The sequence below is a fragment of the Poecilia latipinna genome, unplaced genomic scaffold (assembly GCF_001443285.1).
Source record: "Poecilia latipinna isolate Pla-1442-1.1 unplaced genomic scaffold, P_latipinna-1.0 Scaffold1032, whole genome shotgun sequence".
Classification (NCBI taxonomy): Eukaryota; Metazoa; Chordata; class Actinopteri; order Cyprinodontiformes; family Poeciliidae; genus Poecilia; species Poecilia latipinna.
The window spans coordinates 85,437-113,074 of NW_015113648.1; the positions used below are offsets into that span (position 1 = coordinate 85,437).

Here is a 27,638-nt window from a genome sequence, read left to right on the forward strand (position 1 = left end):
CAACACATTAAAAATTATTATTCTCCCCCACCAAAAAAAAAAAAATGCTACAGTGAGTCGATCAAACTTACGTGCATCTTTTTAATCGTGATGGAATATGTCGTGCATATATTAGCGCAAACATAAAACTTATATCGTCATTCAGGCCAAAACAGAAACAGAAACTGACAACAAAACTATTATTTTTAATGCCTCCCTCCCCCCCCCCCCCCCCCCCCCCCACCATCACCACCACTTCCTCCTCTCTGACAGATGTTCGGAGAGGAGGACAGAGGGATCTCACGGGCCACATTTCGCCAGTAGCATTATGTAAATAAGGTGCAGGAGCATGTGCCAGTTAAACCGCAGTGCCGTGCGGAGTGAGGGATGAAGCACAGACGCTGCACGGCAGGAGCCGGGGCCGTCGGTAGATGGCGGTAACCCAAGAAACCTGATCCACCGGGCTCCCGTGCACTCCGTCTCAGTTTGCAGCACTCGCATTTGAAGACAAGAGAAGCCGAACAGTTTGAAGGACACCGAGAAGAACCAGCAGAGCCCACGGCGGGTCCTCTCTCGCGAGCAGGCGGCGGAGCGCTCTGTCCACAGAGAACAACGGGCAAACTCGGAGCACCATGGAAGACAAATCCAATTCGTTCTCGGGCAACAAGGAGGAGAAGGCGGATGGGAATAATGTTTTTCAGAGGCAAGACTCGATACAGAAAAATAACACGGGGAGCCAGAACACGAAGGACCATGGCAACTCCGTGGGCTTCAAGGGGGAGCGGGAAGAGGCCATGGTCGGCTTTGACGACCTGGACGGGGCGTCCAGGCAGCATGGTTTTATGCAGAGGCAATTCGGGGCGATGATGCAGCCCGGAGTCAATAAGTTCTCCTTGCGAATGTTCGGCAGTCAGAAAGCCGTGGAGAAAGAGCAAGAGAGGGTCCAGACGGCCGGATACTGGATCATTCACCCATATAGCGATTTTAGGTAAGGACTGGAACACACACCTGCTCACCCCTCCCTCTGAATGCATCCCCTCCGTCACCCTGAGGGTCTGGGAGCGATAGCCTCATACAGCCTGGCCCCTAAGCGCATCCACTAATCTACCTCTGCATGTAAGCAATCTGGTTTCTGCAGGCAGAGAGGCTCTGCTCCAAGGCTGATTCATTGCGCATATTAAAAAAAAAAAAAAAAAAAAAAAAAAAGAATTAGAATTAAAATAATAATAATGATGCATATATTGGTGGGGTGTCCTTGGGAAAAGATTGCTGAATGTCAGAATTTGCAAACATTCTCACAGCTCAGATTTCCTGCATGTTTCACACAAACTGGGCGACGTGTTCCTCTATCTGAAGGGGCGACTTCACCTGGGCACAACGTGACAATGCCTCTGCACCATCACGGTAGTAAACATTTCATTGTAGGCGGCGGTAAAGCGAAAGGCCTGCGTGCAGGGGGGGGGGAAGCACAGAATGCGGTAATATCACGTAGGGGGAAAGAAGAAGCAAAAACTGCCATGTTGAATAAATTTAGGGAAACTAAAAGAGGAGGTGTAAGGCTGTGTTTGAGTTGCTTCCACTGGAATATCTCACATTTTCCACGTATTAAGGGAGATAAATCTCAAAGTTTGGCAGCCTTGTCTAATTTATATTGGACATGGACTCTCTTCTTCCATTGGTATTATGGGGAAACCCAAAATTAAATGTTCATCTTTTTTATATTCCACAATCTACAACAGACTGATCCAGGGTTATTTTCATTCTTTTTCTCCAGAACTTTTATTTTTGCTATTTGTTTTTCTTATATGCTGCCATGATTCTAGTCAAAAGCAGCAAACTCAACAAAAACACAACAAGAAAGAAGAAAAACAACAACAACAACAACAAAACGACCTAAATCAATCGATGAGACTGAATCTGTAGAAGATGTTACAGCTGTCATAATGAGAGAATGTGCTGGCTGCAGCATAGAAGCAGTTCATAACTCCTCCAAAGAGTGATATTGACATTTACATAGTTGTCAAATTTGCATATATGCCTTGTTCCATTTTGGGTATTGGTATGGAGAAAACACTTTATATCACAAATCCTAAATCCTATAGCACAGGTTGTGTGGCAAATGGATCCGGACAGTTGGTTTTATATTTCCAGCACTAACCATGCACAGGAAGGACCAGTAACGCACATGCTGCATGTTTGCATGTTTACAGTTCAATTCTTGACCAATTAAGCATTTCATCTGGTCCGGCTTTTGCACCAGTGGGCTTTTGGCACGAGGACAATCATCCCAGTTGTTCCCTCTGTTTGCCGCTACCACAGAGCTGTCCGTGGTCCTGAGCTTTGGGCAGGAACTGTGAATGCAGAACTCTGTGTACACTGCTGCTGATTTAAGGGCCACTCGATCTCAGGTTGAAGACGAGCAGCAATAGGTTTTCCAATACGCTTGAGTCCTAAGTAGAAATGAGCAAGTTGTGGGTAGCAAGTTAGAATCTTGTTTTATGAAGTTAGAGTTTCAAAATCTTTTCTTGACGTGCCAGATAAACTACAAAAGTATATCTACAGTTTTTACAACATTGCTCTCTTTATGAACCATAGAGTAGCATAGCGCTGGCCCTTCCCTACCTATTTCTGGCCTCTGCTCGTCAGCTGGCTGAAACATCTTTTTTCTCATATTTAGAAGAAAGACAAATTTGCGTGTCTGCAACATTTGGATGCAAGAAAAACAAAGACTCAAGCTAAAAGTGGCTTCTCGTCACTACTACAAGACAACACTGTATTCATGTTTTCAAACTAGAATTTACAAGCTACTAAAAAGTATGTCTGGTAGGCATTTGACTGCATCGTGCCTGCCTGAGCAGCAGATACATATAGTGAAAAGCACAATGTTTTCAACTCAAGACTGTCATACTAAAGGCAGAATCCGATGCTGGCCCACTGCTGAGCCACTCTGCAGGTGAAATGTAGAAATTGTCTATATTATACACTTGGAGGAAGGCATAGTCAAACACATAGACACTTCCAGATGTCCTTGTGGATACACAGAAGTGCAAACTTCGTGGGCAAGATTAGCGACAAACGGCAGTCAGTGAGCTTAGTAGAATCCACAAACAATTACGCAAGAAGACTGACCCCTTGCACAGATGACCAAAAGGCATGCCAGGAATAATGAGGAGTAATCCATACTTCCTTTTTGAATTTGTAGCAATAACGGGCAAGATTTTTGCTCATGCATTTGTAAGGGGACATGTCACAGCAAAGAAAGGCCAGACTGGCCTCTTCCTTATTGCTGCCGCAGCACTGGAAGATGTTTCTCATTCTCCTGCTGGTGAAGGCTGCCCTCGGGTTATCCTCTCAATGATCTTTTCCAAAGAGTTGCTTGACAGAAGGGATTCTTTCTCTTTAGTCGATGTAAAGAAACGATGATACTTCGGCTCTGAGACAGTCCTGAAAGTGGCGGAGTGTATTTTAGGTGAACAAACTGCCTTTTTTCGTTTAGTTATCTAAGCAGTGTAGTGTAGACCAAAGCCATATGTAAAAAAAAAAAAAAAAAACAACACATGGAAGACACCATGCATGGTGGGAGTGTTTGAAACTCAATATGCAACATATTCTTTGTGCACAGTACCTGCTTAAAGATTAATAGCAAGTTAGTAATATTTATTATTCATGGATTTATTTCGGAGAGGCTTCATGCCTGGCTTCACGGTTTGTGTTATGTTTTGTTGGACTCTGACGCAATCCGCTTTCAAGATGCAAATTGTTCATTTTAATTTTATTTTGTAAACTAGAGATGCACTGATCAGGCCAAAAATGGATTTCCGAATAGAAAGACTGTCACACAATAGTTTTATAAAGGTAGAGGGTTTCAATTCAACAGGAAATCAAGTAGTAAAAGGGTTATCATCTTTTACGCATCAAATCATTTGTTCCTAACCCCATATTAGATTTTTATTAAACTCAGAAAAGTGCATGAATTAAAATAACAGAAAATTGTGCAGGTTCTTATTTTGGTACATTTATTGAATAAGTGAATCACTTTTCAGAGTTGATGTAAGAGAAAATTCAAGGAAAGTATCTCCAGTTCTGATATCTGACCAAATGATTGGTGCGCCTTGGCCTAATAAATTGCAATGCTATCTTAAACTTGTGGAGGATAGTGCCTGCATTTCCTTTTACAATATATGCTCCAAAATAATTGCTCAAATTTGATCAAGCCAGAAGTTCTGCAGTTTCTTACCACATAAAAACAAAATCTATTCAGACATTTACCAATAAACGCAAATATTGAGTAAATTACTGTCGCCGCGTCTTGCAGTTCTATCCGTAGATTGCTCCGGGTCCCCTCTCTCCGACCAGAAGATTGTGTTTTTTCTCGCCGCACAAGCATCATTACTTTGCGACCTTTTACTACGTGCCTTACCTGTTATATTGCAGACCGGATTGGACCAGCCTGCACTGACTAAGATCATGTAGGGTTCCCTCTGTTGCTTGGCAGGATTGGCCTGGCACTGATTATGATGGATCACTTGTTGTAAAAGGAAATCTACGAGTAAAAAAAAAAAGTGCTGGTTTGATTTAAAGCAGGATTAGTTCTACTACTGAATCCCTCTGCCTGGGAATTTTAGTTTGAGGTTCATGTCTTTTAAAACTTTAAGCTGTGATGTGTGCAAGAACATTTTGTCTCATTTCTTTGCTTTTTTTTTCGTTGTTTTTTTTAAATAAAATATATATTCAGGGGTCGCACATGCTTGTTTAATCTATTGTCACGCCGCAGGTACTGGATTGACTCGGGAAGAAACGTCTCTGCAGTGTCACTGCGGAGTCGGCCGTGTCTCGCTCCTGTCGCCCATGTAAATCAATGACGGCAGCGACTTATTTGGGTGTTCGGGTGATTTACAGTGTGAAGCTTTGAAAGAAGCATGTGCGGCGCATCTGGAGGTGGCTGACTGCAAAGCTGGTGCTGCACAGGAGCGCACTGCTTGAATAATGCACCTTGTGCATTGCTTGACATACTGAATCTGAAGAAGAGGATAAATAAAAGCTGTATGCAGACGTACAAGGTACAGTTACAGCTACTGGTTTAACTGGGACTGAGAATAAACTGAGAACTTGACCATTAATCCAAGAGCTTAATCCAGTGATGACTGAAAACATGAGTGCAGAGGCAGAATGTGGTGGTAGCCTTATGATGGACTACGTCTATAAAAAAAAACAAAAAAAAAACACAAATTCCTACCCCATTTAAAGAAATATCACCCAAAATGCTGGGCTTTGGATCAACCCCTTGGATGACTTATTCAAGTGGGTGTCTTATAGGTCGTGCACAGTGTGATTACCACTCAAAAATAAGTCACGATAGAGATAAAAGATGTGGGCAGTCCTTTTCATTATGTTAATACGAGTGGAAAACATCCAAGATTTCCTTGACTTGCAGCTTAACCTTTTGAGCTGCTGTTTGTGTTTCAACTTGTTTAACTTTAATAGGGCTTCCTGCTTTAACCACAGGCTTCGATGATCTTTTTTGCTCATCATTTCGTGTTCCATCTTCACTCTCGACCCCATCGCCCCCAGTGTAAATATTCCAGTTTTGGTGTCTCTGAAAATTGGAAAGATGAGTCACAGCAGATAAGTTGTTTTTAAATAAATAAATAAATAAATGCTAAGAAAAAAAAAAAAAGGTACTCGTGCTTTACATGCAGTGCCTTGCAAATACGGCTCTAGAAAGAGAATTAAGAAAGCACTCAAAATACAGTCTGATTTAACTTTTTAAATGTACATGTTTGAGTAAAATGAACATTGTTTTTTTTATCGACAACATGTCTCCGTAATCCCGAGGAAATATTTTGCGTTTATTAGCAGAAAATGAGAAATGGTCAATATAACGTAAAACCTGCAGTGCTTTCAAACCTCAAATAATGCAGAGAAGGCAAGTTCACATTTACTTAGACACAATGATACTAATGTTTTAACTCAGGAAAAGTCCAGAAGTCAATATATGGTGGAATAATCATGAGGTTTTCAATGAGGTTCAGTGCAGTGGTCTCCTATTTTTTATTAATTTTTTCCCCCAGAGCTGTGTATTGACATTTTTTCACATTTTTGTCACATTACAACCTTGGAACCTCAGGACGTACTTTTTTTTTAAAGTGAGATGAAAATGAAATGTTAAAATGTTTCTACAAACACTTGAAATAGCATTGCATTTTTTATTATTTAAGGCCCTTTTTTCATTTCATATCCTTAAATTCAATTCTTGGCAAACAAGAGTTCACTTGAGTCCAAATTAATCTCAGTATAAAACCTATCCCTACAGGATAACAATGCAGAGAATTAATCAGAGCAGGAACCTAAGCTCCTGTTGTAGCACAGAAGTTGCAGAGATCCACATCTCAGGTGAGAGAATCTTTTGACAGTATGTCTATTGTCTGTCCTTAACAGAGAAGTGACGAGAAGAAAGTCCTGTGTTTTGTTTGTCGCAGACCAAGAACAAAGATGCACAACAAACAGCTGATAAATGGAACTAAATACAGGACAATCCTGGAAATAGGAGGTTCACCTACCCGCAGGACAGAAATGATAAACAACCAGATCTATAGTGGAAGGGTTCAGATCAAAGCAATTTCATGTGTTAGAACGGCCTAGTGAAAGTCCAGATCTAGGTCCAGCTGAGAATAGCTGAACACAATCCAGTCTGACTGTGCCGGATTGGTTTTGCAAAGAAACAAAGGAAAGAATAAAGTTTTTTTTTTTATTATTTATGTTTAAAGCAAGTTGAGACATACCCCTAAACAACTAGTAGCTGTAATTGCAGCAAAAAAAGTTGCATATTCATACTAGATTTTTCAGATTTTTCTTTGCAAAAGAAAGTATCAAACCATGTTTAATTTTCCTTCTACACATTTACCCCCAACATGCTGTTCTGATACACTGTGGTTGTAACATGACAGATGGTGGAAAAGCTCAAGCAGCATGGATGCGTTTATAGGCATGGAATATTACAATAGCACAGTAAGCCACCAAAAAGTATAATTTTTTTTAAACTCTTAATGCTTAGAATGTCTAATTAATGATTCTTATTACCATCATTGTCTTCATATCTTAAAATAAAACACCACTGAGAGGAATATAATGCATGAAAAACCCAAAGTGCATCATGCAATTTCCTTAAGCGTCCACTCCAGGGCTCAATATCTGCTACTGGTGTAAAAATACCTTCAGTGGGTTTTGTGAGCCACCTTGAAGACCGCTTTTCAGCCAAAGTGAAGACAATTATCGGACACATGATCTGTGGGTATTTATAAAGCCAAGGCCCTGGTTTAATATATTCACACAGATCCATTTCTGTGTGGCCGGTCCTCCCGTCAGACTGGCAGCCTGCCAAGCAGCCAGCAAGTCCATTTCCACCTTCGGTAACGTCAGCGAGCGGGCAGCGAGGCAGGGACAGGAGCGAGCAGGGATGGCGTCAGCGGAGAGTTTTTAGAAGGAGATAGGATTCCTGAAAGCATCTATTTTCATTTCGTGGTCGCTCAGCCTTTTCTGGGGCCTGAGATGCTTGGTGAACAGAGCATGGGAACTGATGAATCACTCCTGCCTTTTTCCTTTCCTTTTTTTTTCTTTGCACGGCAAGGCAGAGCGCACTGACATTAAGGGGGCTGTGAAGTATGAGAGGGTCTCAGTCCAAAGAGTCCTGAAAAGGGACAGTAAGTGGTAGCAATAGATAACCTGGTGTCCTTGAATCATGGTTACGAGATCTGGCAATAACTCTAGCATGGATCTTCATGCTTCCTGTGGGTTCACATAGTAAAATAAAAGCCATAGTCTTAACTCTTCCACCTTGAAATCAGTAAAACCACCAGTTGTGTAATAGGATTATGCAACAATCTATCGATTCATGTTAACTAGCTAAGGTTGCCTTGTTTTTGTTGCTTCACTAAATTGCATGCATCTCCGTTGCAGGTTCTACTGGGACTTGATAATGCTCATCATGATGATGGGGAATCTAATCATCATTCCTGTGGGAATAACCTTCTTCTCAGAGCAGACCACCACCACCTGGCTGGTTTTCAACGTGGCTTCGGACACCATCTTCTTGGTGGACCTGGTCATGAACTTCAGGACGGGGATCGTCAACGAGGAGAGCTCCGAGATCATCCTCGACCCCAAGGTCATCAAGATGAATTACCTGAAGAGCTGGTTCGTGGTGGACTTCCTCTCCTCCATTCCGGTGGATTATATCTTTTTAATTGTGGAGAAAGGCTTCGACTCGGAGGTGTACAAAACTGCACGCGCTCTGCGAATCGTCCGCTTCACCAAGATCCTCAGTCTGCTGCGTCTGTTGAGATTGTCCCGGCTCATCAGATATATACATCAGTGGGAGGAGGTGTGTATACGGCATTTCTTTGCATATAGATTAAAAGGAGAAAAAAAAAGAGAGGGAGTCGTTGTTATGAGATTATTCTGTGTATATTTGGGCTTGTGAGCTGGATCTAAAACCACCCGGTGCCATTTTTAGAGGGTTTTTATGGAGACATATACTGACTAAATGCAATAAAAGGCTACATTACTCATCGACAATTCTACACAGTAAAGCTAGATGTAACGTGGTGGTGGGAACAATCTCAAATTTAAAGTTCATTATTTTCAGTTGTGGAAGGATTTATCCTGCTCTTGTGATTTTTCTATAGATTTGAGGAGGTCATAAGTAGTGTTCCACACCTAAATTACGCATGTTTTCTTACTAATTGTGGTAATCAGTCTGATTCCAGTACAGTTTTACAGTCAATAGATATTTTAAAATGAGAGGCACTTTTATTTAGACATGGACGCGCTTTCTGTTTCAAGGTACGCCTCGGTTCCACAAAATCTTGTGTTAGAATGTTCCTGCTAGTAACTACATACAGTACTGCCCTTCTTGCAAGGTGGAAACCAGAAATATAATATCCGTTAACTCAAGATTGCATAATACTAACACACTTCAGTATGTTTTGTGAAAATGAAGTCTGTCTTGCGAAAAAAATCTACCTAGTTGCTGTCAGCCTGATTTGGTCTGGTGAAGTGGGTATAAGATGTTCATAATATCCTGCTTGTGTTTATAGTTAAGACTCTTATTTTGAAGTAAAACGGGAAGCAGTTTTAGAGCTGCACTGTTGTGTGACAGGGTTGCATAATAAAGACGTCTGGTTAGGCTGCCTGACAACTCTTGATTACAGAAGCATTGAAAAAATGCTAATTTGTTTTCCCAGCATTTTGGTACAAAAAAAATAAATAACAGCCTGACAAGTGAGAGAATGATGATTTGTAAGTACTGTAGTAAAATGCTGCACACCATAGCTAGCTAACAAAAGTTAGCATTAGTGCTAAACTAAAAGGCCAATGTGCTGGACCACACTTTGTGATTTCTTGTTCAGAATATAAACATTTTCGCCTGGTTACATCTCACCGCCATTCTGATGCTTCCTGTCCTTGCTGGAAAACAGCACGAGGCCGCCATTACCAAATGAAACCGCAGGGATGGTGTGTTTGGGATTTCATGCAGGATTGGTTTTCCACCAAATATTACTTTGCAACTATGCAGAGAATGTCTTTCTCATCTGTTTAGAGACAGAACCCTTCGCCATGTGTTTGCTGTGTTCCCTGCTGGGTTCTTTATTTTATTTCATAAAGAAGTAGTTCTATTTGAAAAGTAGCTTCTTTTTGAGGCCTTCAGATAACGGCTACATCCATACTGAGGTTAGAATACACACAAGGAGACTCTATTTACTAATCAGGTGAGCTGATGAACCCCTGATGAAATTTGCTTACACAGTTTTTTTTTATTTACTGAATACATATGCATGTTGCACTTCTTAATTTTGTGTATGTGTGTATATATATATATATATATATATATATATATATATATATATTTCATATATGTTTATATATGAAATTTTTTACAAAGTGCTGTCCTTTCTATTCAGTCTCCCTTTTATGCCTTATAAAATAGCACACAGAAAAGAGCGACTTGAATAGGTCTGAGTGTTGTGTGGCTGAGACAAATATGTGGTGCAGCAAGGTTAATGAAAATCTGCAGTGAGCATGCAGCCTGGCGGTGCAGCATATAGGGACGCGTCGTAATGCTTGAATAGAGGAGCAGAACTCGCAGCACTGCTTTTCTCTCTGTTCTTCTCATTCACGTTGTTCCTTTTCGTTCACTTCTCTCACCTATGTGCTGTTGTCATTTCTGTTTGTCCTTTTAGATGTCAGGCTTTTTAAAATTACAATAATAGTTTTTTTTTTTTTTTTTTTTTCGGAGCCCCATTCAAAACAGCCGACGCATCCACAGGAGACGTGAGTTGGAAAGAGTCCAGTCAGTTCCAACATGTCAGGTGTCTGCATCAGGATTAGAGCGCTAATGGAGGGACAAATACAGCCTCTGCCGTCGTAATGGACTTCAAGCAGCGTAACTGTCATTACATCAGCTCAACCACAGACTTAGTTAGGTATTCAGGCAGTCAGTTTCCACAATAAGTCGTCCTCCGTCCTCTATGTTCATCCATCATTCCTTCATCTGTCGTGGTGTGTTGGCCGCCTCCTTCCTCACTTTGTCACATCTCTCTCCTCCGTCTGCGGAGGGAACGATGGGTGTTGTTTAATCATCATCACAGGCCGGACAGTCAGAACTGGCCACATTCAGATTTGTTGTTTTTTGTTAAATCCTCTGTAGATCTTTGTGCTGCAGAGACAAACGGCATATTAATATGTTGGCTGTATTCGTGCCGTTCTTTTTCACCCACAGGGAAGGATTTTATTTTTACTTAAAATGATAGATGTTGGCCATGTGTGTTTAAAAATAGGTTTGTAGTCAGCTGCAGGTGTGCTGAAGTAACTACCTGCCATGTTTTAGTAAATCCGCGCTTTTGTTCTGTTAAATTTGCTTGTGCCAAAAACGAGAACACGTAGCTGTTTTAAATAAAACAGCTGAGTGGATACACTCACTTGACTATAAGCCATTGGGGGGGAGGGAGGGGGGGCTATAAGATAAGCTAGGAAGCTTGTCGAAAGTTGCAATGCAGGAATCCATCACAGATGACTGGGTAGTTAAATCACCGGCGCTCGCCTACACCCTACCTTACTTGGTATTTATCCTGCTGGTTGCCGCTGTTTATGCATGGCTCTCTCTCTTTGTGTTTGATCAGCTATTCATCCGCGTGTTTACTCTCACATAATTATTGCAATGTGCAGAGCTTTGGGAAATTATAGCGTACGGCGTAAAGGTCACGGCGAGCAGTAAATATGGCGTACACTCAAACAGGACAATTTAAACAGGCACCAACCACTTGGAAGACCATGCTGTTTGCACACCTGAAAAGTAGCTCCTTTTTTTCCCCCTGATCTTCCTGTGAGGAGGTGAACGGGACGGATTTGACTTTAGGAGACATCGGCATATTTTCACGCCACGATTTATGGAGTCATTTTCTGGTTTGATTTCACGTCGAACTCAAACCAGAAATGTCAACAGAGTAAAAGTGTTGCTCTGATTTAAGCTGAGCTCGTATTATTTTCTCATTTACTATATTGTGCACTTTATAAAGAGTCAGCCATTTTGTTGGAATGTTGATATTCTTTAAACGTTTCACATTTAGTCCTGTAGCTGGTACAGGATTTTAGGTGATGTTTTTTATTATTATTATTATTATTATTATTATTATTATTATTATTATTATTATTTAATAAGAACCCTCCGTTGCAACGTCTAACTGGCTTTTATTACAGCTTATGATGGGTTTGAGAATGGGTGAGCCCAGTTTAATATTTTTTGATTAAACTGGGCTTTTTGTCATATAGTTCCGACTTGGACACAAAGTCAATATTTTGTTTCCAGAAGACAGTTATCCCCTAGACATCTCATTTGTTTCTGCAACGGATGAAGTAAAATGAAAATAAAAACCTTCCTAAAGCCACAATCTCAACTTTACAAAAGAAGGTTTTGGGCCACTGTGGCTCAAACGCAGGAGTAGGTGTGTTGCAACTGAAAAGTTGCGAGTTCAGCTCCAGCTTCCTTCCATGCCACGCCTGCATCCTGGGGTAAGGCGTTAAAGATTAAGATGCTTATCAATCTGTGTATTGGTGTGTGAAAGTGTATGTTTTTATTTTCTCTATAATAAAGACCTTTTGAGTGCAACATCAGGTCCGTGTCAGGCAACCAACCAGCTAAATGACCTCTACTGTTTCTCTTATGAAGAGGGGTCAAAATTTCACGTCATATGCTTTTGTCGGTTGCCATGGGTACAGAAAGCATGTGGTCCAGGCACTAGTCTGTTAAAGGTAATGTATCTACAAATGAAAGGGTTTGAAAATCTATATTTGCTTATGCGTTGTTAGTTTTGCCCAAAAATTCACAATAAATTCGAGCTTATGCAAACTCTTTATCCAGGAAATTATGAAAGTGGTTTATCTTGGGGAAGAGAAAAATGCTCCAAATGGCTTCTTAAAGGCCAAAAATGAACGTGACATTCTGTGATGAGTGGATGTGAACTTTTCACTGGAAGTGAAGGCTAAATTGCTGAATGTAGCTTAACTTTATTCTTGGCCGCTAATGTACCAAAAGCTATCAAACCAGTGTTTGTTAGTGATGCTATGCTATTCATATGCCAAGTAGAGTCGTTAATGCCTTCACCGCCACTGCTTATGTGGATACGCAAACGACAGGATTCGACATAAAATAGGACTAAAGTTTTTGAATGATGGTTGTCATCAAATAGGACATTTTGGGTCATGTTGGTCTTCTTTTTGGGGGCACCATAAAGTGGAGTTCTATAATTATTGAGAGGGAGGACTCAAATAAAAGGAGTCCTATATGTTGTGAACCACAGGTTTTTAATTGCTTTGGAAGAAAACCTCATCCACTGGACACCATGAAAGAAGCAAGAAACCGAGTAGGAATAATTTTCAGATGTTGTTTCACTGTCTGCCAGTTTCTTTTCTCTGAATTCATTTAGAATCTGTTAATGTGGTCTGGATGAAAGTCCCTTGTTTTGGCCTCATTTTCCCCAACATACAAAAATAATGTACTACACAGTAAAGAAGTAAAGACAGTTTTTGGGTATTTTTAAATGCTTGTATTGTATTTGGGTGGTGATAAAGTACCTTGATTTTTTTTCTTTTCTTTTTTTTTTGGTGAGTGGTGGTTTACCAACTACTTGTATGTAATGTCTGAGAGTTTAATGAGTTGCCTTTTATAATGACAGTGATTAGTGGTGGCATTTACACCATTTAATCTTTAACTTCACCAGCGTTTTTAGGGATGTTTCAAGGACGTTTTCGCCCTCTGCTCTCATGCATTTTGATCCTCCTGTCCGTATGTTTCTCTTATTATTTCATGCCCTCACAGGCTAATTATACAAATGACCTTTGAGTCATTACACCAAAGTTTTACCGTGTCCAACTTCTAAAATTGCCTCCGCACGCTTTCTGTTTTTGCGAACCTTAGTTGCATGAAAATATGTTTGTCCACGGTAAGGTTTATATGAACGGATTGCTTAAACCGCCGCGTCCGTGCTGATTTAACGTATTTAATAAAAGATGCAATCGCATAATTAAAGGATAACATTTGTAAACTGCACGTAGAAAATCCCCAGAGCTCCCAGTGCCACATCTGGCTCGTCACGGCCACCCGGCCTCCTGCCAGAATCTGGCTCAAGCTGGAGGGCTCAGGTTGGGCTTGTGGCAACGCAGCAGCCCTCAGGGGTGGCTCTAACCTCCCTGAGACCTCAGGCTGAGTTTGACTAATGCTGCACTGTTGGATAAAACATGAAATCAGTACACCTAATCCACAAACAGCTAAATGTTATGCCTTAGATTACAATTTTGAATGTATGAGATGTACTAATTGGATGTTTTTGGGATGGAGTTTTTAGCAAAACATTTGATTGCAATTTATTTATTTATTTAGAAAATTAAATATCTTTAGAAATTAAAGATATTTAATTTGTGTATATTTAGCAATATATAAAATTACTATTTTTCAAAATTTGCTTTATTTTGTAAAACAATAATGCAAATTGTTTATTGTAAAGTGATGCACCATGCACTCAAGCATGATGCATTCACAATTTAAGATCGACTACCTACTCATGGTATTGCAAGATCAGAGTCTACTCAAAGTATATCATACAATTGAAATAGAAATTTTAACAGGCTTGCAGTTGTAATTTGGCAGAAACCTCCCATAGAACAGAAACGTTTGCAATAAGATGATTTACACCTGCTTTTTTGTATTCCAAGGAAACTTCATTATTTTGTTATTAATGCTGAACCTCTTGGGTTATTTTTTTAACACCTGATCTGACATGAACTTGGAGATGGGTTGAAAAGAAAAGGCAATGATTCTCAGGCAGCCTGATGGATGTAACAGAGTCACAAGTTCAAGTTCATCAGATCTTCTCAAAATTCTTTTGCATTTCAGCATTGCCTAATGTTCAAATTTAGAAAGTGTATTCACAAACCGCTCCTGTTGAAAAGCTTCCCGTGTTTCCAGTTGTGCAGTTTGCTCTACACAGAAAGTTTGGGGCCGACTCCCAGCCATTAAGTAAGTGATCTCTTTAATTAGAGTTTATCAGCACAGATCTATCCTCCCAACCCGAGGTGCTGGATTCACAATTGGTAAATCGATCTGAAAGAGGGAAATTGTGAGCAAGCTGACCTCGGTGTATCCAGTTTGCTGTGTGTGGCAGCAGGAAAACTAAACTATCTTCTACTGGCCTTCAAATAACCCACACCTTTGTGTGACTGTCTGACACCAGAGCTTTTTACACCCTCCATCATTCAAAGTGTGAATGTTTGTACCATTTCTATAGTCTGTCTTTGTAGGTCTTTACACAGTTTTCTTTTGGTTGTATATTTTTTTTAAAGAACTATTAGCTAAGCTAACAGATTAGCTATTAGGAATAGCTAATAGGTATCCCAAGGAATCCATTTTTAAAATTAAAGCAGTATCGTACTGAAAATAGCTTATTTTGTCTCTTCTTCACTCTGTAGCTGTTTGCCTTGAAGTTTAGTGCCATCAGCATGACAGTTAAAGGCTTTTCTTTTTTTTTTATCAGAAAAAGAACATATTTTTTTCAATTTTCAACTTGCCCATCACTGAGCAGGAACAGTCGAGCTGAAAATTGTCTGATTCGGTTCATGTGCAGATTTCTACACGTCTCACTCATCTCTGATTAATTCATAATAGATGTCAACAGGCGCCCAGCATTTTAATCTACAATATTCCTGGTGGCACTGTGGGGACGATTGTCTACTTGCGTTTGGTAAAATAGCAGCAGCGACAGTAGAAGCAGTTTGTTTCACTCTGAAATTGTGAGTTGTGAACTCAGAAGGGACTGTAATCCATGGTTTGAGAACAACTCAAATACACAATTTATGAACGGGAGGGTGGCAGATTGTTAAAAACTTCAAAAAATACTTAAAAAAATAAAACTACAACAAAAGAAAACTGAAGGTGCTGCATGAGAAGGAACTAACTAGGTTTGCGAAGATATATAAATAATGTACATATGAGCACAGAAGCAGATTTTTACAAAAAAAAAAAAAAAAACTCGAAATGGAGCATCCTGTCCTCCAGTGATGACGAATCTGAACGCGTCGGAAGTGTGCGGTATCATAACCCGAAAAGAGCCTCACAATGAAGCCGAAGGCATCTCATTACCAGCTTGTTTCGTGTTGAAGCTGATTAGTGGGCGTTACAATATCCCGTGGTTTTGCTTCACCTGTTTCAGTAAAGGCTGTGCCAGGTGCTCAGAGCCACGGGGCCGGCGTCCCAGAACCACGCGGGGACAAACAGACGCACAGCCACGCACACACTCTCACAAAAAAAACAAAACAAAGAAAAACACACACACACACACACACACACGGGGAGATGCGCTGACTCATGATGTACTAAATTGTGTGTTAGATTAAAGGAGAGTAGAAAGACAGGAAAAATAGAACGGGGAGCAGTTTGTGTTTCTTTTCATTGGTGAATCACACAGCAGCTGCATAGTTTTTCTTTTATCATCCGTTGCAGTTAGAAAACAGGATCTCACAGTTAGCTCTGTAAAATTAAGCTCAAACTCAGGACATGCAAGTGATCTCTTTTATTTCTCTTTTTTTTATTTTTTCTCACCAGTCTCCCATTTGTCATCTCAACATGAACGTATAGAAGCAACACACGGCTAATTTATCAGAGAGAGCAGCAAATGGCATTTACACGAGCATAATTAAAAGGAGCCTGTCCTCATTACCACATTCTCTCAAATGGTATTTAGCTGTTGGACACACAAGCAGGAAGCGGGCAGCAGAAATGCGAGTGGCTGCAGGACTCTCACTCCGCGTCGGAGCGGAGCCGCCGGCTGGTGTCTGCGTACAACTGTTTCCTGTTACGTTCTGCGATTTGATGCGATGCGAGAGGCCGAGGATTGTTGTCATGTCTACGTGTTTGTGAGTGGATCTGGGTATTTTTATACTCTGTGGCCAATAAGAGGAGACATGTGGCAGCTTGAAAGCACAACTTGAACTCTTTCAATCCGGCTCGGTGGAAAACATCGATCCACCCGTAGCGTGACTGACACTCCTGTTGCAAAGATAAGCAATAAAAAGACTTAATGTCCCTCATTCAGTACAGCTGAACCCTTTGTTTTAATGGTTTCACTCAAAAATAAAAAAAAATAAAAAATCTATAGATGTTGCCGAGGGTCCGGTTCTGCACCACAGTTTATGGATGCCAGGAGATATCTGTGTTATTTATTATCAAACTGATGACGCCTCAAAGCAGCCTGCATGTTGCAGAAGAAGGATTGAGGAAGTTGGGAGGGTGTGTGTGTGTATGTGTGTGTGTTTGAGAGGGAGGGGGTCTTTACGGCAGCATCTCCTGATGCGAGGGGGGGAAAAAAAGTTAGATGAATGTGGAGGTTCAAGTGGAGTTCTCGTCCTCTTTAGAGCAGTTGAAACATTGAAGTCGTGATAAAGTAAATGCGCCAAAGTGGCTGCAGCAAGTAATCCTGCCAGCCTATCTGTAGTGTGTGCTTTGCTGCAGTGACCTGTGGGTTAGGAGGGACATCAGTCCTGTCTGTGATGTCTTCACAGCGGAGAGCATCTTCTGTGCCTGTGCCGCTGCTTTGCTTCTCCTCTGAGATTGTTCGCCCATCATAGCAAATGTGCTAAAAACTGGAATTTTTCCACTTGCATTATAGTGCAATTATGTACAACGTTTATGTTTACAATTATTATTTAACGTGCGCTTCTTACGACTTAGTAATTATAATACGTAGCGTTAAAGTGCTTTTGAAGTGGATTTTGGTGACGTGAAAAATGTGAAAATGGCATTGCTGCTCAAGTTCTGGACAGTACCTTCAGGGAGTTCGGTCACCTCAAACTTTATGGTAACAAGATTTATAAAATTGAAAAAAAAAAAAGGTAAATCAGTACTTGTGCGGTTCGACATAAAGAGTTAATGTAGTTATCCCGTGCAACACTTTTGCATCCTCTGCAAATATGATACAAAAGTCAGGAAGAAAATATTGCATTCAGTAAAATCTTGCATTTGTAATGCAACACAAATTTTCTAAGTCTACTGATGTGCTATAAACACATGATTCTACCTGCTTCCCTTTGTGTTTTGTGTTGAAGCCCAACTTCTGATCCCACTTTTTAGATAAAACGGTGTGGATTCCTCATTAAGAAACCTGGAATAAACAGATTCAGTATCTCTGCACTGAGAAGCATGGCCCCATGGTTTGTTAGAGGCAAAGCAGAGATTTCTTGCCGCAGGGCAGATGAAGAGCTCGGTCACATCTCCGCGCGTCAAAGCTCTGACTGTTACACAGTTGACATTTTTTTTTCTTTTTTAGGAGGGAGTATTGTCCGTTTAAATGAATTCAGGTAATGCATTTGACATTTTTGCTGCCGCCGATTTGAGATTTTTAGATTTTTATTTTAAACCAAACTGCGCGCTTCACCGCCACCAACAATCCTCTGCTAATACTATAACTTTACAGCGGGTTATTTCTTCTGCCAAAAATATTTATTTGAGAAATTTGTGGCTTGGTCTTGCTGACAAACTTGGTCATTTTTATCTCCTTTGACACATAAATTTCTGTGTTAAAAAACAAAAAACAAACTGACTTGTACACAATAACTAAATGGACTTCGTCAGACCAATTTTGTCATGCAAAGAGAAATAAAGGGTGTCGCTTTTTTTTTTTCCATCTCGCCCTGTCAGTTCTCGTCTTCTGTCTTCCAAATGAGCCTCTGTGACGATGAGCATAATGCACCATGAATCCTGTTCTTGCTCAGCTCACCGAGGGAAGCTGACTCTTGGCTCAAGGGGAGGAAAATCCCAGACTCAACGGCCTGAAAGAACGACTTTCTTCTCCTCGTTCCCTGCTGACCGTTTTATTTTTCCCTGCCAAATTGCTCCTTCTGTTGCTAGTTGCTCTTGTTAGCTGCAGTAGAGAGTGCTAATTGTTTTTCCATATGGTTAAGCACACAGAGTTTAAGGTCACATTTAGGTTTGAGAAAGTGGAAGGAAATCTGCTGCTTAAAAAGTGTTCTGCTAAGGATAACCCCGTTGAAAATGTGTAAAAAGTCTTAAATATAATAAAAATAAATGCATTTATTTTTATTATTTTACTGTAGACATGATCTGACCCTAAAAAAAAGAAAACTAAACAAATTTGTTCATTAAAAATGCATCTGACAGGAAGATATACAAAACTACCACTGCTGCTGCTTTTTGATAATTTTGTGCTGTGTGTTGTCTTCCTACTCTTGGCCCTCCTGGAGTGTGTGTTGCCAAAAACTCCCGTCTCATCTAACCTTAGCACGGCGTTCCAGTTCAAGTTGCTGTAGGATTTAGCCAACTCAACACATTTCAGTTTGTAGGGCGACCCCTTTGTAGGGGAAAGCCCTTCTCCTGCCATGCTTGCCAACGGTAGCATTTTACTGTTGTTCTTCCTGAGCGTCAAAAAAAATGTATTTGAAAAAAGTGAAGACATACTTTTTTTTTTAGATCTCTTCATAAGTAGACCATGAGGAAGCAACATAAATAATGTGGCATAAGAAAAGACAAGCATAGCACTAATTAAATAAGTCTTTGTTGCAAAATTTGTTAAAAACTTAACTAGTCTGTTTTGCGTTCACAAGTTTTAGATCCATTGTTTTTGTATGACCACTCTTGACCTTCACCGAACATTTTAATTTAGTTTAATTTAATGCAATATATATATATTTTAATTTAATGCAATATATATATATATATATTTGTTGCTTCAGTTCTGCAGACACCCCACTACTTGCTGCTCATTTGCTCCTCAGAAGTCTTAGTGTGGGCTGTGCCACGTCAGCAGCATTTAACCTAGTAATAAACTAGAAACACGAGGCCATTGTGCGGATTTACTCTCCACGATGAATCCCCAGAAGAGTTATAGAACTTCCGTGAGTTCTACAACTAACGAGAGCATCTACAGCTCTAAAAATCCAATTCATTTAACATTTTAACCCAATCAATTGTCTGGTTTATGGACACACTGCCAAACTGTGAAAGAGACCCAGACAACCATAGTAGTGGCAGGTCGATGGGGAAAAAAAAAAGAGGTAGAAAAACGACATGCACTGCAAAATACAAACTGTATTGCCAAAGGAATCTGCTCATCTACCGTCACATCATTATGAACATGAGTGACGTCCTGTTTTTAATCAATAGGGCTTAATAGGTCCAGCTTTTGCAGGTACAACCACTTCAGCTCTTCTGGGAAGGCTTCACTGAAATACAGAAGTATCGTTATCGGCATTTTTCACCATTCTTTAGGAAACTGCTTTGTAAGGTCAAATATCGATGCGTCTCCACTCCATTTAATCTCAAATGTGTTCTTAAGGTCAGAACTCATTGCCGTACAGATGAGCTCTTCCATGTCAAATTCTCTTATGCATGTCTTTATATTATGCTCACTGCTTTGCAGTCGTGTAAAGTGTGCTGAAGCATTAAGAGTTCCTTTGATTCTATGCGGATGAGCCCAGCTTTTAAGCAACAATCACACTCTATATTCACCTCTGTGCCAAACCTTGCACTTGGCACAATGCAATCAGAGAAGTGTTGTTCTCCTTGCAACCCGTCCATTAGATGACGGGCAGAGAGGCCTGGTTTGTCATTCCAGATAGCTTGTTTCCACTGCTCCAGAATCCACAGTGTCCATGCTTTACAACGCTGCATCCAGCTTTGCCTTGCCTTCCCCCTGCATCTCACTAGTAACTTGTGTGGCCTACTGATGTGTGGCAGAGTTGCTGCAGTTCCCAGTCACTTCAACTTTGTCATACAACACCAATACCAGACTGTGGAGTATTTCCTAACAAAGAATGTTCATGGCTGAATTTATTTATCCCGTCACAGTTCTGCACTGGAACTCGCCGACTGTTTTCTGCAAGCAGTCTGCTTGTCTCGGTGCAGGTTTTTTATACAGCTGTGCCATGGAAGTGATTAACACCTGAATGCAGTGATTTGGATGGGCGAGCGAGAAGTTTGCAAACATTGTCAAAATCTGTTGTATCTCTTATAAAGCATTCAGGGAACTGAATTTATTCCAAAACATTCTATATTGTTAGAACACACAATCAAAAGTTAATAATCTGAGTAAATAGTTTTTATCTGAACAGTTCCAGGGTTATAAAAAATAATTAGCACATTAAAGTTAATTTTCCCCTACAGCACTGTGTCCTAATGCAGTATTGAGTTTTTATAAGCTGTAATTTTTATGTAGAAAAAAATAATTTGGAAAAAAAAAAAAAAAAACAACAAAAAAAAAAAAAACTCCATACATTCTCATTCTAGGTTTGCATTGGGGTTCTCCTGGTGTTGTTGTTCCGCCTACTGTCCAACACCATGACTTAGGTGTGTGTCTGGGCATGCTTGTATAATTTTGTGTTGCTGAATGACTGTTGGAGACGGACACCAACCCATGAGTTTACACGAGAAACATACCAACTCCATGCAGAAAGACCCAAGACCTTCTTTCTGCAAGGCAACATTGCTATCAACCATGCTAGGGTTAGAGCTAGGTACGTGTTTGTATCTGTGCATTATACTGATCTAATGTATATCGTATAGTTTGACCTTTGGTAAAGGAACATCTGCAGATGGAGATGTTGTTCTCTAAGCACTCAGACTCATTACCATTTAGATTGATGTTTAATTCCAGGTGAGCCTGAATACGTTGCTATACTGTAGCTGCATCACACTGTTGCTGTAAACAAGGGTGAACTCCTTTGATGGGGTTACCTCCACTTATTGCTCTGTCTCACTCTCTGTCTCTTTCTGTTGCAGTCAGTCTGACTCTTAGTTTGTTCCTTTTGTTTGATGTTGGATGCAAAGAGACATGTCCGCACAGTGGAGACAGCGAGACAGACGTGGAGACAGAAAGGTAGTGACACCGAAGGAAAGTAACTGAGAAAAAGAGGGCAGAAAGTTTGTCTGCACAGGTTTATTCTTAAATCTAAAATTTAACTTACATATTAAAAAAAGAGAAAATGAAGCACTTGCTGCTGCCTTTTAATTTTCTTGTAATGGCATTCTAACCGTTTGAAGTTTTTCCCCTTTTATAATGTTACAACCAAACAAAGTACTGCACAGTTGTAATGTGAAGGAACAATTTTCTACACTTTTCACAAATAAAAATCAAACCAGTAAATAGAATCCAACACAAAACCATTGCTGTTCTGAAAGATAATTAGTGAAAGTCCACATGTGTGTAATTTTATGATGCCAATATTAGATTCCTGCACTCCTTAATATACAAATTTGCCACCCTCTTTGTTTTGCATATGAACATCTCCATAGGTTCCATTTTTCCAAAATAAACAAACGGAAGCGAGTTTTCAGCCAGAACGCAGCTTAGAAGCGTCTTTGACTCTGGCTTTAGTCTAAAGGTAGCTGCTCCACATTATCCAGCACAATAAGGTCCTGCTTTTTGCATAATTTAACTTCTGAAATCCTACTGTGTTTAGCAGCAGCATCTTTTCTTGAAGTTCATTAACTCCCTCCAGAGTTATGAGTGAAAAAACAGTCTGTAACAGCAGCTTTGATCTTCTGTCCATCCCCATGGGATATCCCCCTGCAGAGACAAGTTTCCCTCTGCTCATTCTTCACAGTACAGTAAGCAGACCGATGACAGATAAATTTGTCTTTTGTGTATCTGGTGGGGGTGGGGAAGTGATAGCTGTGAAGATTCGGCTTATCGTTGGCTATTTTTGCTGGCTGGTATGTTACCTTGTTATTGTAGAAAGTAATTGAGGAAAGAAAGCCTCATGGTACTTTTTTTCCAACCTTAAAGACATTAAACTAGGTATTGTGTGCTTAAACTTTAAGCAAACTATCAAATAAAGAAATGCTCTTATTGATATATTTGACGTGCTTTGTTATAAATTGCTGGTGATGCTACTGTGGATATTTTATTTAAGTTTACAATATTGTGTTTAGTTGATGCGCTTTTTTTTTATGATGTATTGGTGGTAATTTACACCAAACACTAAAAAGCTGAAGATTTGGCTTCATTGGTTGTCAGTATTTATATTTATCAATTTATATCTACCAGTGTGACAAAGTCTACAAAGTCTTGTAAGTCTTGTAAGTCTTGTAAGTGTAAGTCTTGTAAGTCTTGTAAGTGTGACAAAGTCTTTGTCTACAGACAAAGTCATATAATGGCCAGAGTTTACATCTGAAAAAAACCCATTTATTTTTAGAACCTTCATGATGTTTTTGTGACCATTAGCTAATTGAATGATTGACAAATCAGAGCTGGACTGATTGACGGATTCGGCATCAGGGGCACGTATTAGTGACTCCGTCAGTAATTACACTGAAGTATCCCCACTCATCCCAGGCATCCTGAAATGATGCCTTGTGCAAATTAATTAATTAGAAACTAGTGGAGCATTTAGATTTCTTCTCCGTTCGCTTCCCGAAGTTAATGTGGCGGTGAATGGATTTAGCGAGGCGCCCTTTTGTCCTGCTGTCATGACTACAGCTGCTCTCATACAATGTCCCATTGAGAGGCAATATCAGAACAGTTACCTGCCGTAAGAGCACACAGATGTGTGTGTGTGCATGTGTGTGCGTGTGTGTGTGGCTGCAGACAGAGGGGATTATGTGGAAGATCAGCTGTAGTCATGATGCAACAGCTAGACATATGGAGGCTGTTTAATGTGCTGATGCTCTTTTGTGACTATTGCAAAAGTAAACTTTTCACTTTTTACAACCACTCACTTCATCACATTTTATTCTGTAGATGTAGAGAAAATAGAGCATAGCTGTAAAGCAGGAGAAAAATGAAAGATGAGTCTCGATTTGCTTAGGAATACACATTTAAAGTGTGGTGTTCAAGCCCTCTTTGTCATTTAGAGTATGCTGCTACTAGCTGTACAAAACTAAAGACCTTTTCCCCATTCTTCCTTGCAACAAAGCTCAAACTCAGACTGAACAGAGAACATCTTTGAGCTGTAGTTTTGAAGTCACGCCACAGATTCTCAATTGATTTTTGGATTGGACTTTGACTAAACCACTCCAACAAATATATATTCTTTTGTCTAAGCGATTCAATTGTAGATTGTGTATCGTTGGCTTCAGTGTCTAGCAGAAAGCTTTTCTCTATACCTCACAAATTCTCTCTAATGATTGCATTGAACTCCATCCATGAGGTCTAACAGCTTTCCTTTCTGTGCTGAAGACAAACTTCACCATGGCGTTATGCTGTCATTTGACTACACTGACTTTATGTCCTGGGGGGGTGTGGGGGGGGGAGTGGTCAGAGTAAAGAGGATGAATACAAATGCTCTGGATACTTTTCAGGTTGTTCTTACACCTCACCTTTATGCAAATCTTTGTGTTGATCAAACATAAAAAAACAATCAAAAAACAGCACAGACTGTGGCTGTAATACCACAAAATGTAGAAAAGTTGAAGGGATCTAAATGTTTTTGCGAGGGCCTGTAGTACCTTTTAGCTTCTGTATGTGTAGATTTTCACTCTTGGATGTTTTTTTGTTTTTTTTTAACCACAACATTTCCTGTTGTGCTATCATTGGCATTATCATAGGCGGTGGTTGACATCCAACAGAGAGGATCAGCTGGGGCTTCGAGTGTCTCCGCCCCCTCCTGCATAAAGCGTCCTCACTTTACATTGTGGGCAGAAAGGGTCCATATTGCTGATGTTTACAAGAGCACAGCAGGTCACCCTGTGCAATCCAGTCAAATCCCTCCTGCTCTCACATGGGCACTAATCTTCAATGACTGCCATCTACAGCACATCTACAACTCAGCTTACAGAACTACATGTCCTCTCCATGACTTCTCCATCGTTTTCTTTCCTTTACATTTCCTGTGTCTTTCCTTTTTGCATTCGTTCTTCTTTGTCTTTTTTTTTCTTATGTTGCCGAGTTGTACATTTTTTTTAGCGAGTACACCTTACTTTTCTCTTTGATGCTGAATCACATAGCAACTACTCATAATGTCAGTGACTTGAACCCTCGAATTGGATAATAATTAATTTCTTAATTTCAGAAACATTGCAGTCCAACGTAGTTTGCATAGGGGGCAAAGTCTAGGTGATATTGTGCATCAAAGACTATGCAGCAGTTTTCACCAAGCAAAAAGAAAGACAAGGAAACCCAAAATCTTCCTATTTGTTAAGACACCTACACAGAAAATTGAGCTGCAAAATGTATCTCAAGGGCTACAAATCTGCTCTTGAGGCTACCTAAATGTTTTTGGACAATGTATCAACATTTGCAGGACTGGCTCAGTGCCTGGCCTGATCAAGAGGAGGGAGGAGTTAGTTCAGACAACAAATGAAAAAAAGTCTTGAACGAGTTTTCTGATGCTAATTTGTAAGTCCAGTCAGTGAGCAAAGGGTACCCACTGTATCGTGCTCAGTGTAGCTACTGTAAGAAAATATGACTGTACTTGCTGATTAAGCTGATTTGTGATTAGCATCTTCAATGCTAAAATAAAGGGCTAGTTCACTATTTGGTTGTTTCTGACCAGTTCAAAACATTAGATGGTTACGTAATAATTTACAAAAACAATATTATAATTTCAGCTATTTGACGCTGCACAGAGATGACTAAAAATGGTTTATTTTTTTTAAATTAATATTCTAATTGTCAATGTCAATGTCAAATTTATTTATATAGCACTTTAAAACAGGTATAAAACTGCACCAAAGTGCTGTACAAGAACGACAACACAAATGACAAAACAGAGTAAAAACAATACATCAATTAAATGCCAAAGAGTAAAAAGGAGTTTTAAGAAGTGATTTAAAATGATCCAGGCTGTGGGCAGATCTAATCTGGAAAGGTAAGTTATTCCATAAAACAGGAGCAGCAACAGAAAAAGCTCGATCTCCTTTCCTCTTAAGTCGAGTTCGAGGAACTGTAAGTAATAACTGATTATTTGATCGTAAAGTTCTGGACACAGACTGGAAATTTAAAAGGTCCCGAAGATAAGGGGGGGCTGACCCACTTAAAACTTTAAAAGTTAACAAAAGAATCTTAAAATCTATTCGGTAAAAGACGGGCAGCCATTGTAAAGATGCCAGAGTTGGCCTTATATGGTCATGCTTCCTGGTTCCTGTAAGAAGCCGTGCTGCTGTATTCTGGATCATTTGAAGTCGCTGAATCTGCGATTTATCCATCCCTCTATATAAAGAGTTGCAGTAATCCAGACAAGTTGTTATGAAGGCATGGATGAGTCCATCAAAGTCCTTAAAACAAAAGTAAGATTTAACTTTTGCTAAAAGCCGAAGGTGGTAAAAACTCGATTTAACGACAGATCTAACTTGTTTATCTAGCTTTAAGGAGCTGTCAAAAGTGAAACCAAGATTCCTAGCAGAGGTCTGATAAGACTGAGCAAGAATCTGATCTGGATTTGTAGTCTGAAGTTTTTGACCAAATCATAGAGCTTGAGTTTTGCTTTCATTGAGGTGAAGAAAGTTTTCTTCCATCTATAATTTAACTTCAGCTAAACAGTTTATCAACAGCTGAAGAGAATCATTTGTACCATTTTCCATTTTAAGGGGCAAATATATCTGGATGTCATCTGCAAAGCAATGAAAGGCAATATTAAATTGTGAAAACGCAAAACAAAAGTCAATTTCCAATGTTGTTGTATGGTTCAGACAACCTTTAAATAATGCAAAAAACACAAACTAATATACATCAAACCTGGACTTAGTTGTTCTACGCGGAGTACAATTTGTTTTGTTGGAGGAATTCACTGCAGACATTGCTTGGGCATCATTTCTACCACTGTACTTGTGCTATTTTTCGCTCTGACTCCATTGAGCTTACAAGCATTATATTGATTGCTTGTGTTTAGAGAGCTGCGTGCTCTTTGATTTATTTGATCTGAGCTAATGTTAGGTTGTTGCCGCTTCTTGATTTACAGGTACAAATCAATAAAACATGCATCCACAAGGATGTTGGATTGTTCCTTTACAGGACGAGCTTCTGTGAGCCTCGAGAGAAACACCAGGAGGATTATGCATAAATCATCAGCATATTATTAATTACAAAGATGAATCTCTACAGATACCCAGAATAGAAGAAGTGTGGGTCACAGTGTTTGGGATTACTAACAGAGGACGTGCAATAGACTAAAATAACATTCTAAATCAGCATTTTCAGTCCTAAAGCCAGTTACCCCCTCAAAAGCCACCCATCATGTTCATGCAGACAACATCATAACTGTGAATCCCTTTAGCTGCGTGAGCCCGCTCCCCAGAGGACGTCACTTCTGCCAGTGCGATGCGGCTCTGAATGGGAAAAGCGCAGATTAAGCCAGAACGCAAGTGTTGAGGTTATCACATTCACACGACCAAAATAGATGCAGACCGGGTGAAACGCCGGGCACAGCAGCCACGCTGGAGGTATAGCGGGGATGTACTTCCTGGAAAAAGATCACAGATGCTGACGGATCTAAACACTGGAGAAGAAACTGTGTTTCCACAAGAAAAAATTTAGTTTAATATTCCAATAGATTATTTATATTCCAAGAAGTGTTACAGGCAAAGGCAAAAAAAAAAAAAAAAAAAAAAAAAAAAAAAAAAAAAAGTACTTTTTTTGCATTTGTTGGTGGCATAGACTATTGTATTAAGTTTCCTTGTCGAGAGGCAACTACTACTCATTTGTAGACCAGATGGGCAGCAGAAAAACAAAAACATAACATATTAGTAGCTATAAGCGGAGAGCATTTTAAATGCATAAAGTGCATGCAACATTGTTTCTGGAATCTGGATATCAAAGAACTGACTTTAAAAGAAAAGCAGCAGAGGGTAACAATCCAATCTGTGTCTGAACCCGTTGTTTTTGTGTAGCAAATGCCTCCGCTTGAAACTATTACTTCTTACTGCTTCCTTTTTCTGTGGTTCATTAGTGCTGAATCAGATTTTGAAAAGCTGCCTCTGTGGAAAACATGTGGATGTTTTTTTGTTTGTTTGTTTGTTTTTTGTTATTTAAAATTAGCAATACAGCCAACCCTTGTGTTGAAGTTTTGGTAATGTTTTCTAATAAAAGCAACAAAACTATTCAAGTTACACAGCCATTAATATTGAACAAATAACCGAAAAACTGTAGTTATTTGCCACCAAACAA

General features: G+C 39.8%; 1 protein-coding gene across 1 annotated transcript in view; it reads left to right on the forward strand.

The window, feature by feature from the left end:
- The first annotated feature begins 256 nt into the window (after nucleotides 1-256).
- The window catches only part of hcn1 (hyperpolarization activated cyclic nucleotide-gated potassium channel 1), a 77,167-nt gene continuing 49,785 nt past the window's right edge, over nucleotides 257-27,638 (forward strand). Inside the window, exons 1-2 of the mRNA XM_015051139.1 lie at nucleotides 257-967; nucleotides 7,936-8,359. Coding sequence (XP_014906625.1) covers nucleotides 612-967; nucleotides 7,936-8,359 — 780 coding nt within the window. The 5' untranslated portion in view covers nucleotides 257-611. The remainder of the gene's footprint in view (nucleotides 968-7,935; nucleotides 8,360-27,638) is intronic.